The sequence below is a fragment of the Oryctolagus cuniculus genome, chromosome 7, assembly GCF_964237555.1.
Source record: "Oryctolagus cuniculus chromosome 7, mOryCun1.1, whole genome shotgun sequence".
Classification (NCBI taxonomy): domain Eukaryota; kingdom Metazoa; phylum Chordata; class Mammalia; order Lagomorpha; family Leporidae; genus Oryctolagus; species Oryctolagus cuniculus.
The window spans coordinates 52,635,967-52,649,101 of NC_091438.1; the positions used below are offsets into that span (position 1 = coordinate 52,635,967).

General features: G+C 44.4%; 1 protein-coding gene across 1 annotated transcript; it reads right to left on the minus strand.

The window, feature by feature from the left end:
- Positions 1 to 611: 611 nt before the first annotated feature.
- Positions 612 to 2,132, minus strand: LOC100357498 (small ribosomal subunit protein eS1-like). The gene has a single exon (XM_051857362.2). The coding sequence runs from the start codon at positions 1,468 to 1,470 to the stop codon at positions 676 to 678; it is 795 nt and encodes a 264-aa protein (XP_051713322.1). The 5' UTR covers positions 1,471 to 2,132; the 3' UTR covers positions 612 to 675.
- Between the last annotated feature and the right edge of the window lie 11,003 nt (positions 2,133 to 13,135).

The following is a 13,135-nucleotide window of genomic DNA, read 5'->3' on the forward strand; positions in this document are numbered from 1 at the left end:
GCCAGGTGCTTTCCATGCAGGTGCAGGGGCCCAAGCGCTTGGGCCATCCTCCACTGCCTTCCCGGGCCACAGCAGAGAGCTGGCCTGGAAGAGGAGCAACCGGGACTAGAACTGGCGCCCATATGAGATGCCGGCGCTGCAGGTGGAGGATTAACCATGGCACGGGCCCCAGTGGTTTCCTTTTTAAAAGTTGTTTGCTTCTTACTTTCATATAGACATACAGACACATCTTTATCTTGTTTTTTTGGTTAGTCACCTTACTAAATTCTATGATTGTTTCTGATTCTGTGGTTTGAGATTTTTCAGTATAGACAAAACTGGAATTATCAGTATTTTTTTCATCTTTTCTTATGCTTTAGTTGCCATTTGTTCTCTTACCAAGTGACTAGAATCCTTGACACAGTGCTGAACAGAAGTTGTAATTGTGAACATAATTGTCTTCTTTCTAATCTTAAAGGTAATGCTTCTAACATTCCTCATTTCATTGAGAAAAATGGTACAAATTTTTGGTAAGTCTTATCATTCTTTATCAGTCTTGCTCAATATTTCCTTTTATTCATGTAATTTACTAAGAATTTTTTATCATCAAGTGAGCATGGGATTCTCCCAAATCTTTTTTTTTTCTTTTTTTTTCACAAATAGGACATTTTATTTGTCACTATTAAAGTCTAATTTTTAAACAGATTCTTGGACGGGTGGTTCGTAGCCATCAGCTCGTTCGACTTTTGCACCCGTCTCATTTCCAGTGGCTTTTCCAGAACTGCTACCTTCTCCGTGAAGCTCCATGAGTTTTCCCAATTCAAACTTGGGCTTCTTCAGCATCTTCACTTTTCTAACGAAGACATCATGGAGAGGATAAATAGACTGGCAAGCCTTCTCTATGTCTTTCCCAATGCTGTCTGGGATCAATTTATTGACTACTTCTTTCAAGTCATTTGTTTGCACCTCCCGTGTCATGATTTCCATCATCTTCTTCCGGATCTGGCGGACCTGCTGGTGCTGAGCATAGGAAGTCTTCCGTATCTGATTGTTGCGTTTTTTGGTAAAACCAACACAGAACAGACGAAGCAAATAGCCATCGGTAGTCTTGACATCAACATGAGCTTCAATCATGGTCTGCCATTTTTTGACCATGGAGCACGTTTTGTCACGGGTAAGATCCATGCCGTGGAAGTTAGTCAGGCAGTTTTTGCCCTGAACATCCTCCGTAATCAGTTTGAATTTTCTAAATGCAACTTCATTGTTCTGCAGGTCAGCAAGACTCGCTTCAAAAACACGACCCTTGAGTCCATCAGACGCAATTTTGGTTCCTTGGGTCCTCGTGACCAGTGTTTTCCCAATATTTCGTATGTTGAACATAGCAGGTGCCTTCACATCATACCAATCTTTCTTAGAAAATGGGTCCACCACTTTCTTCTTGGCTCCCTTTTTGCCGCCTTTCGTAAGGCGCTTGTTCTTGCCGACCGCCATGGTGGTGCTCAGAGAGCCAAAAGGCCCAAATCTTTTTTTTTAAAAGTAAGGTTTGTTGAGATATAACTTACACACAATAAAATTCAGCTTACTTCTGTTTGGTATAAGAGCTTCTCCAAGATTGGATTCACCCATCCCTTGAAATTTTGTTATAAACCATTTGTATACGTGTAAGCTATGCAGCTTTCTTTATGGGCTGATTTTAACTATTTATTTATTATTTATTTATTTGAGAGGCACGGAGAAAGAGACAGAGATCTTCCATTTGCTGGTTCACTCCCCAAATACTACAACTACCAGGGGTGGTCCAGGCCAAAGCCAGGAGCCAGGTCTCCCAGATGGGTTGCAGGGGTCCAAATACTGGGGAAATCATCTGCTGCTTTCCAGGGAGTGATCAAGAGGAAGCTGGAATCAAAAGTGGAGCTTGGGGACTGGCATTGTGGGTAGTGTGTTAAGCTACTGCCTGCAACACCAGCACCCCATATGGGTGTGGGTTTGAGTCTGCTGCTCCACTTCCCCAGCAAGTTGGTAGACATGACGACACACTTGGAACTGTCATGCTGTTTCTTCCCAGCCAATGGTTTTAGGCAATTTCGTTTCAGTTAATAGTGACTGGGCATGTTTTCAAGTCTATGGATGAATCCTCATCCACAGTCATTATGATTCACTTGGGAAACCAAACTGACATTTTATGTTGCTCATAAACATTTGAAAAGAAGCTACTCATTCTCCAGAACAGGAAATCATAGGCTTGCCATGTGGATAGCCTATTTGAGGACTTTTGGCTTTGAAATACATGTATGTATATCTAGTTTGGCAACAGGGTGAGTAGCCTTTTGTGTGCTCCTTGGTGAGACTATGGGTGAGCTCATCCCTGCAGAGCCCTCCCTGCTGGTCACTCCTTGCTGGACTAGTGGCCCTTATTAGAGTTACGCGATCATCCTGCACAGGCCAAGCTGGCTTTGATTTTTAAGTCCTTTGACTCTCTCTGACCTACGCTCTTCTATGAGTATCTAAACTCTATAATAGAAGCTTACATATGCCACACACGAGAGCACATTTTGTATTTCCCTGTTCTAATGTGAGTACCTAGTAGTTTGGAATTATGTAACTAATCAACCAGTTGTCCTCCTGTGAACCTATCTCTTGAACCTCTGAGTGGGTGGAGGGCAAGGGCTTCCTCTTTGGGTAGAGAGGGGACGCAGATGTCCGAGAGGAAGTAAGACTTTTCATAAATAGAGGGAAACAAAGGGAAGACTTGTGTTAACCTCCTCAAGAGAACTCAGCTGCACAGGAAGGTGTGGACATGCCTGGAGTCACCATCGCTGAGAAGCAAGAGCCAGGAGGACAAAATCTCACTGCATGACTTCTGAAGGGCTGGATTCAGAAACCTTCAACAAGCTCAGAACTGATTTCATTGGGGCCAAGACCTCAGCCTCCAGTTCCAGATTTGACAAAAACAGTAAGAAACCAAAGGAACAACAGCAGACAAAAAGTTCTATCTAGATTAGCAGACTGGTGGAAGAGACTAAGGAGTGCCCCTCCTCCATGACCCAAGAGTTGCTCAAATTTAAACATATTTTTTAAAAAGATTTTATTTATTGATTTGAGAGGCAGTGTTACAGACTGAGAGGGAGAAACAGAGAGAAAGTGATTCCATCTGCTGGTTCATTCCACAAATGGCTACAATGGCTGGAGCTGGGCTACTCCAAAACCAGGAACCAGGAGCTTATTCCAGGTCTTCCATGTGGGGGCAGGGGCCCAAGGACTTGGGCCATCTTCTTCTTCTTCTTCTTCTTCTTTTTTATTTTTATTTGACAGGTAGAGTTATAGACAGTGAGAGAGAAAGACAGAGAGAAAGGTCTTCCTTCCATTGGTTCACTCCCCAAATGGCCGCCAGGTGCTTCTTCCTGGTCTCCCATGCGGGTGCTGGGGCCCAAGGACTTGGGCCATCCTCCACTGCCCTCCTGGGCCACAGCAGAGAGCTGGACTGGAAGAGGAGCAACTGGGACTAGAACCCAGCACCCATATGGGATGCCAGCACCGCAGGTGGAGGATTAACCAAGTGAGCCATGGCACTGGTTGGGCCATCTTCTACTGCTTTCCCAGGCCATAGCAGAGAGCTGGATTGGAAGAGGAGCAGCTGGGACACAACAGGTGCCCATGCGGGATGCATGCGCCAGCACCACAGGCAGAGGCCACAGCGCTGGCCCCTCAAATTTAAATCTTAATAGGAACTCCTTCTTGCCTCCAGCAGTCTAGATTGGCAGATGGTCACAAGCCTGGTTTTATAAACCAGTAATCATGGTCCAAGACATCATTATGGTTGAACGAGGCCATGGAGATACAGATAGAAGTCTGTGCCCAAGAAGCCCATTTTTTTCTACTCTAAAGTTCTAGGGCCATGGTCTTGACCTACTGACACTTCCTAATGTAGGTTTCTTGGTTAAATATTAAATTAAATGATAATATTTTGCCACTAATGCACCTCAAAATTTCTATCTGGTGAGCTCTGCTTGTTACACTTAGCTTAATCAATTCCACAGGTTTGAATCCAAGTCTATGGAACAAAGACATAACCATCATACTTTAAACAAATGCACAATCTTCTACTACAGATCTTTACCTTGTCTGATATTTCAACGAAGCTTCATGAAAGTTTACTCTAACAAACTATAGGTGTTTGCTTATCAACCTAATATTTTACAAGGGGACCAAAATCTGTTAAGAATAATATAGGGGTAAAACATTTAGCCAGGCTGTTAAGATGCTGGTTGGGAGGCCTACATCCCATACTGGAGTGCCTGGGCAGTTCCTGGATTCAAGTCTCAGCTCTACTGATTCCCACTTCCTTCTAACGTGGCAACAGGTTATAGCTCAATAGATTTGGTCCCTGCCACCCATGTGGGTGACCTGGGATGAGTTCCCAGCCACTGGCCTTGGCCTGGCCCAGCCCCAGCTATTGCAGGCATTTGGGATTTGGAGAGTGGACCAGCAGATAAGAGCTTGCTCTCCAACCCCCACCCCCATCTCTCTGCCTCTCAAATAAATAAACAAACAAAAAATTTTTAAAAAGAATAATACAGGACTGTTTTCAAGCTACCATCAACTAGTTTCAAATACTACAACTATTCTAATCTTCACACAGCAGCTAGAGCTGATTTTTCTAAAACTTGCATCTGATCATGTCATTTCTCTTTTAAAAACCATTCAACATTCCCCACTGCCCTTGGGATAAAATCCCAACTCTTAACATGAGGCTGCAGAAGAGAAATTGGGCCAGCTTAACTAAATATTCTTTGGCCTATGAACAAATTCCAAATGAATTAAAAACTCTTTAGGCCACACACTGTAGAATGGGAGGAGGGAATTTATTATTAGGTGGTGTTAATCCAAAGGAAGGAAGCAGAACACAACTAGTCACACTTGTTCTTTCCCACAGGGCCAGGGAAGAATATCTTCAAGGTTTGGGCACTCTTTTCCTCCAGATGAACTTGACTGAAAGCAGGTAGTGTACAAATAGCTCTTCCTAGAGCAAGGACCACAGCCACGGGAACCCCAAATGTCCATTTTAGGAGAATGAGAGGAATGGGATTGAGGCAGGGCATAATCCAAATAGTATATGTGTTACATCAACCAGTGTTACACCTGCTCAGTGACCAAGGGTCAGGCTTACGTCTCTACTCCCCTCCTGCAGGGCTGAGTCTGTCCTGGACCTTCGCTGCCAAGGCTGTAATCTCACAAGTGCCTTTAGCTCTCACCTGCTTATTCCCTCCCAAGATCCAGCCCAGACAAGAGGAGTTAATTAGGACTTGTTCAAATATTAGGAAATCAGATAATAATTGCCACATTCTTCTTGGTAGGTCTTATTGACCCATGGAAAATTATCTCTGGATTTATTTTCTGGATCTAACTATGGTCAGAATGACTTATAACATTTTTCTCATTTCGCTTAAGCTCCTTTAAGCTGGGTTTCTGTCAATAATAACCAGATTCCAGGCATATTATAATTCTTTAAAGGCAGACTACCTGTCATAGCAAGTTCATGGATACATGTTCTCTTTTGTACTGGCCTCTGCAGACAGACAATTGGGCATTTTATCAAACAGCTGTTATAAAATCAAGGGCACTGTTCTCAACAATGGCCTTGGTTCATCCTACAGGAAGCATATCCTGTATATAACAATAAATAAAAGTATGATTAATTAATAAGCACAAATTTGCTACCATTTCATTCTGATGGCTTCATAGGAAACCTGTCATTCCCCAACTAGTCCTTCCATAGGGCATTTTTGAGATTGTTCCACATTCTTCTCCTGGCCAACTCTGCAGGAACAGATCTCGTTATCCCTCCCCCACCACAGATTTAGTTTTATTTGCATAAAAGAATGTGACCTTCTAAGGCTACGGTTCTAAAATTTTAGCACACATTAGAATTACCAGGTGGGCTAAGTAAACCACAGATTTCTTTATTGTGCACCTGAGACTCTGAGTCTGTAGGGCTGGGGCAGGGAAGGAGGCTCCATAATTAGCATTTCTCACCAGTCCCGGGCAATCCCTTGTTGCCAATCTGGAGCCACACTTCACTGTCACAGACTGTTCACGCTGGAGTTGGCCTTCGATGGAAGCAATGTCTTCTTGTCTCTTTGTAAAGCCTTCTTGGGAGAAGTGCTCTATTAGTAAGACAGTCAATCAGTTATTGCGCATATCCTGTCTGCTAGGTTAGGGATCCCAAACTCCTAATGCATACAGGCGCCAGGGAGATAACTTAGAAGGGTGAGCACACAGAAGAGAAGTGTTTACATTTGCATGAATGCACTGTGTAAGTGGTGAGCACTGTGGCACACTGCAGAGTGTATCCCACCTAAAGGAATGTCATTCTACAGCAGGAGGAGTGATCATGGACCTGGAGCAGCTCCCACCACTTCCCAGCTGTGTGACAAAGTTAGGCAAGTGTTTGAATCTCTCCATGTCTCATTTTCTTCACCCATAAAATCTGGATGATAGAACCTACCTTAGAGGATTGAATAGTAAGTACTGTATTATAATAACAGGAAAAGCTTCTATGAAGAGATTCCAAAAATCGTCTGGAAAATGGAATTAATAGATAAACTTTTTGGGGCCGGCACTGTGAGGCAGCAGGTAAAGCCGCTGCCTGCAGTGCCAGCATCCCATATGGGCACCAGTTCGAATCCCGGCTGATCCACTTCCAATGCCACTGTGTTATGGCCTGGGAAAGCAGTGGAAGATGGCCCAAGTCCTTGGGCCCTTGCACCTGTGTGCGAGACCTGGAAAAAGCTCCTGTCTCCTGGCTTCAGATCAATGCAGCTCTGGCTGTTGCGGCCAACTGGAGAGCGAACCAGCGGATGGAGGACCTCTCTCTCTCTCTCTCTCTGCCTCTCCTTCTCTGTGTAACTCTGACTTTCAAATGAACAAATAAATATTTAAAAAAATAGATAAACTTATTTCGGTACAAAAAGAATTTAAAACCCATTCATAGTTTTTTTAATAATATGTGTTTTCCATGAGCCTTTTGAAGACCCCACATAGAATACTGTCATCATTAGTTGACACTAGTCCAGCAGCAGTCAAAATGAAACACAACACCTTTGTTAATTTGCTTAATCTTTACAATTTATGAAATAAGTACAATTATTAGCTGCATTTTACTAATAAGCAAACTGAAGCACAGAACAATTGTGTAACAGGTCCTCACTCACAATGCTGGTAAGAGGTGGGATTAGATGGCAAAGCTAGGCAGGCTGGCTCACCTACTGCATTAGGGTAGAGTAGCTCCATAAAAGAGCGGCACCCATTGACTTCCAGCTACTTGATGCCATTGAACAAGACTGAAGTTCTCTGCTCATTCTCTCACTCTCTTTTTTTCTTTTAATAGAAACTAGAAATCTGGATGTGTATGTGTGTGTGTGTGTGTGTGTGTGTGTGAGAGAGAGAGAGAGAGAGAGAGAGAGAGAGTTTTCTTGTTGCTTTAGCATGGTTCAATTTTTTAAATCATTGAGTAGGTCAAAAAGAACACATATTTGGGCCTGCAGGCCACAAACTTTTAAGCTGTGCCCAAGCTTTGCACCAATCCTGGCGATGTGGAGAGGGCAACGCACTGTCTACTCATCCTGCCAGATACAGGTGGGGCAGAAGCCACTCTTAGTGTGCCAATGACTGTGACCACTGCATGTCAAGGCCATTTGTTTCATGACACAGCCCTTCTCTTTCTTCCCTATCATAGAAATGCCTCCCTTACCTACATTCTACTGCATTTTCCTTTATGGAAACACTGATCTCTCCCTGCTTAGGATACATAATTACAACAGTTGCTAAATGCACAAAAGAGAGCTGTCAGCAGAGATTGTCATTAGGCTCATCATTAATCACCTTCTAAAAATCCCTCCGATTCTCATCTCTTTTTATATAAGATAAGCAGCCTCCCAAAATTTCTAGTCCTTGAAATCTGAAGTTCTGGGTAATATGGTTGTTTAATACAAGGCACACCTGAAAGGAGACCATGAAACCAGACATATCCATCTTCCAGCAGAAGGGGCTCTGCCATGGCTCACAAATCGGTGTGTGCAATCAGAAACACCAAGGTTAGATACATGTCAACATGACGTATCTTTAATTTCCCAAACTTGTTCCAGCTGGATCTTATTAGTGGATGTGTGTGTGTTTATTTATTATTTTTTTTCTTCTTGGTCAGCCCCTAGGCCGACCTCCCAGGCTGAACTTCTTATAAAACCAAGAAAGCCAAATGCATTAACCCTGCTGGACAATTGATCGTGACCATGGGGCAATCGTCAGCTGCATGACAGGGGGGAGATGTCCTCTCACAGAAGGGATGAGAGCAAGCCCTTGGCCTGCAGTCACATCCTGAAGCAAGTCTCCTGACGTTGGCTGACTTAAACAACTCTTTTGAAAGAATTTTCTACAGTTAACAGTGTGAAGTGTCATTTATAAGTTTCAGTCTTATTCCTTCCTACCTACAGAATTATTTCCACATTTGGCAATTGTATTTCAGTCTAGGAAATATAAGAGCATTTCGAAAAGCTCTTGAAAAAAAAAAACAGGATTAAAAGATAAATTTATTGGGGTAAGCATTATGGTTTAGCGGGTATAGCCTCTACCTGTGATGCCAGCATCCCATATAGGCACCTGTTCCAATACTGGCTGCTCTGCTTCCAATCCAGCTCCCTGCTAATGCTCCTGAGAAAGCAATGAAAGATGACCCTTGTGGTTGGGCCCCTGCCACAGACATAGGAGAGCTGGAAGAAGCTCCTGGCTCCTGGCTTCTGCCTGGCCCAGCCCTGGCTGTTTCAGCCATATGGGGAATGAACCAGCAGATGGAAGATTCTCTCTCTCTCTCTCTTTCTCTCTCTCTCTGTAACTCTGCCTTTCAAATAAACAAATGAATCTTTTTTTAAAAAGATAAATTTATTGTGCTGAAAAAAGTTTTTGAAATCCATAAGGTTTTATTTACTTATTTTTTTAGTAATACACAGTTACTATGAACTTTGTGAATATTCCTTGTAGCTGCATCTTTTTTACGAGTGTGATATGCTTAAGGACACTGACTGAAGTGTTCCCTGTGGAAGAGCATTTAGGAAATTCACGACTTGCACTTGGATGTCACTGCTCAGAGCCAGATCTAGTCCCTTGTGTTGAAAGGTTTAAAGGTGTTGGATGTTGTGGAGAGGTTCCTTGCGGCCAAGAGAAAGGAAGACTGCAAGGAAAGGGAGAGGAAGCTGCTTTCATGGACTTAGAAAGGCCTAGAAATAGGGAAGAACTAGTGTGACCCTCAGACAGGGCTAACGGGCAGTGAGGCGGGCCTGGGAGGATAAGGAAGGCGGAGTCCATTGAGAGGGTGCAAAATGCTCGCTTCCCCCAAAAATTATGTTTAGCAAGATCAAAGTGCCGAATCCCACTGCTTGTTTCTCCCCAAAACCTGCCTCTAACAAGACAAAAGTGCCTATCCACTCCTTGGGAGCTTCCAGTTTTATCATGAGCATAGCAAGGAAGTGATGATTCCACCCTTCTGGGCTCTCAAAACAGAAGTCACCACCCACCCTTCTGATGGTTTTTTGTCTTATGGAAAGCAAGCCACACAGGACAGGCAACGTTACAAATCTGGACTTTTGGTGGGTTTTGTCTGCACCATCTAACTGATTGTTAGCTGCTGCTGTTTTTTCTTTCCCCAAAAGTGTGCTTAAAAGGTTCGGACCCTCGCAGTTCAGGGGGTCTGCCTCTCTTCCCCGCACCGGCTGCTGTGGTAGATTTCTGACTTAAATAAATCTTGCTTTTCTCTCTGTGCCTTGTCTGTGTGGAAATTCTTCTTTCATGTGAGATGAAGCACTGAGGTCATCTTTTTCCACCGCTGTCTCACCTGGGACACTAGCTTTGAAAATTCTAGTGTTGTTTCATTTGCATGTAATGATTACTCGAGTCTAGATATGCTACCATAAAAAACGTAATTGTGGATCATTGACTTTCACAATTTGCAGTGATGAAATCAAATACAGTATAAAGACTTGGCACAAGGCCATCGATTCGTGGAATCCCTCCCTGGACTGAGGCATGCATAAGTTTTCAAGTTAGGAAAGACCCAAATATCCAGGAGGAAACTTGCCATGCTGTCATGGCAACTGTGACCCAGGTCTGGTCTTCTGCTTTGCGTGGTCCAAACAAGCTTTTCAGTTCACTAAGACGTGACTATGATACTGGCCAGCTTATTAATAATTTTCAGTATTAATAGCCCTGTGGGTTCTTGCCACTTATTCAGAGAATTCTGAATACTGGCTCAAATAGACCAGGCAACATGGTCAGTTTTTAAGCTTTTTATTCAGTGAGAGGAATACACAGGAGAGTGAGGGCTTTATTTAGGGGAGAAAGAGAGGTCTAGAAGCTAAGTTGGGTCCGTACTAAGCAGAGAGCAGGCCAGGAGTGAGCCATGTGGAGCAAGCATATGGTTATGAGCAGTCAAAGATATCTTAGTGCGGGTAGCAAAATGAAGGCAGAGAGAAATTTTGGGGTGCTCCTTGCCTTTTATAGGCTTTCCAAAGGGGAGTGGTTACATAGCCCGACGGGCAGGTGGGCATTCAGATGAGATCACACAGGGGGTGTGGTGGAGGGCATGGTCTCCAGCTTACAAATCTAATCAATTTGATCTTATCTGCCTGCCTATATCAACCAGGCACAGGAGAACTGATTATATCAAACAACAGACAAGAAATCAGATGCCCACGTATAGTCTCTGTTGGAAAATCCACATTAACTGATCAGCACAAACTCCCTTCTGCTGGCAAGTTTTACATAGAAAGCCAAATTATTAGCAGAATCTTGCTTGGCGAGCATAGAACCGGAGCAGGCCATGAGCTGAGAATCTCCACGCCTGGGCAGCCCTCCCTATCCACCGCCCCATGAGGCTGAGGGCAGGGGTGCAATGGCAGACTCAACTTTGGTCTCTTCTTTCTTCAGGATCTGTTCTTTCTCTAGACTCCATCTGGTGAACTTCTCACCCAGGCAGGTCAATGCCATGAACAGGACAATCATCTGCCTCCACACTCTTGGACCTTCAGTAGATTTCCAGGTCCTGCTTTGCCTGTTTAAATAGGGAAATACCTAGTCCTTCAAGGACGCCAAAGTTAATATTCCAGGGCTGGTACTGTGGCGTAGTAGACTAAGCCTCTGCCTGCGGCACTGGCATCCCATATGTGTGCCAGTTTGTGTCCTGGCTGCTCCTCTTCTGATCCAGCTCTCTGCTGTGGCCTGGGAGAGCAGTGGAAGATGGCCCAAGTGTTTAGGCCCCTGCACCCAAGGGGAAGACCTGGAAGAAACTCCTGGCTCCTGGCTTCAGATCAGCTCAGCTCCAGCTGTTGTGGCCATCTAGGGGAGTGAACCAGTGGATGGAAAACCTCTCTGTCTCTCCTTCTCTGTATCTTTAACTCTACGTCTCAAATAAGTAAATAAAATCTTAAAAAAAAAAGCAGTTAATATTCCATCATAAGGGCTGAACCTTGCTATGAGGAAATGCTCCTTCCCTGCTCCGCAAGCTTCCACGCAGAAGGAAGGCACACTCCTGACCCTCCCTCTAGAGAGGAGAAGACTTGTCTCGTGGATGAGCTGGAGAAATGGTCCTAAGTGCAAGTGTTTCTGCCTCTTCTAAGACCCCTCTGCTGGCTGCAGGCTGGAGGAAACAAGACATTCTGATGTGCTCTCCTGCTGGCCAGCAAGGTCCTGCCTAAGAGGTAAGCCCTTCTGTCAGAGACCGGGTGCATACGTCTGCTGACTTCAAAGGAAAGGAGAAGGGTAATTATGAGACCCACCTGGGGACACCCTGTCACAACCTCCTGTTCTGGCCACAGGAATGCTCCAGAAAGCACATAGCACCAAAGGGATTGGCCTTTGAGGGCTCTATGTGCCCCCTCAATTCCCGAATCACTCATTAGCATCCCAGCCACACTGAGAATTCAATTCTTTCGTTTGAAAAAGATTTTATTTTATTTATTTGAAAGTCAGAGTTACAGACAGAGATAGAGACAGAGAGAGGTCTTCCATCTACTGGTTCACTCCCCAGATGGCTGCAACAGTGGGGCTGGTCAAGGCTGAAACCATGAGCCAGGAGCTTCATCTGGGTCTCCCATGTACACCGCAGGAGCCCAAGCACTTGGGCCATCCCCTGCTGCCTTTCCAAGTGCATTCTCAGGGAGCTGGATCAGAAATGGAACAGCTCTGACCCAAACTGGTGTCCTGATATGGGATACTGGCATTGCAGGCTTGACTTGTTGCACCTCAATGCTGGTTGAGAGCTCAATTCTTGTGTTCTTATCATTTAAGTTTTTTAAATATTTATTTTTTTTAAGATTTATTTATTTGAAAGGCAGAGTTACAGAGAGGCAGAGAAAGAGAGAGAGAGAGAGAGAGAGAGAGAGAGATCTTTCATCCACTGGTTCACTCCCCAGATGGACACAACAGCTGGGGCTGGGCTGATCTGAAGCCAGGAACCAAAAACCTTCTCTGGGTCTCCCACGTGGATGTAGGGGCCCAAGAACTTGGAGCCATCCTATACTGCTTTCTCAGGCTATAGCAGAGAGCTGGATTGGAAGTGGAGCAGCCAGGACTGGGACCTGCTGGCACTGCAGGTGGCAGCTTTACGTGCTATGCCACAACACTGGCCCCATCATTTAATTTTTGTTAACGACAGAGCATCTGGGCTTGATAAAGGATCACCTTGAGTTGGATGAATAATTATTTCTTCATTATTTAACTTTTCTCTGTATCCATCTTGTGATCTTTATGACACCAAGACCCTAAGAACCACTGCAATTCCTTTTGTAATCCTAAGGCCTCCTTGAGATTTTGGGCTCTGCAGTACCCTCTCCCGGCCACTAGGGGCCTCCATTCCAGGTCTGTCTCTTGCACTATTGGAACTATTCCTTTCATCACTTTATACTTCTTCCTGCTACACTAACATCTCTCCCTAACTTCTCAGCCACCTTCAGGGAGAGGCTTGTTCTCCCAGTGACAGGGCGCCCTGAGCTGGCTGTCGGACCAGAGCTCTTCTGGTTCCAGACTAACACTTCTTTCCTTTTTTTTTTTTTTTTTTTAACATTTGTTTATTTGAGTTACAGAGAGAGAACAGAGAGAGAGAGAGAATGAG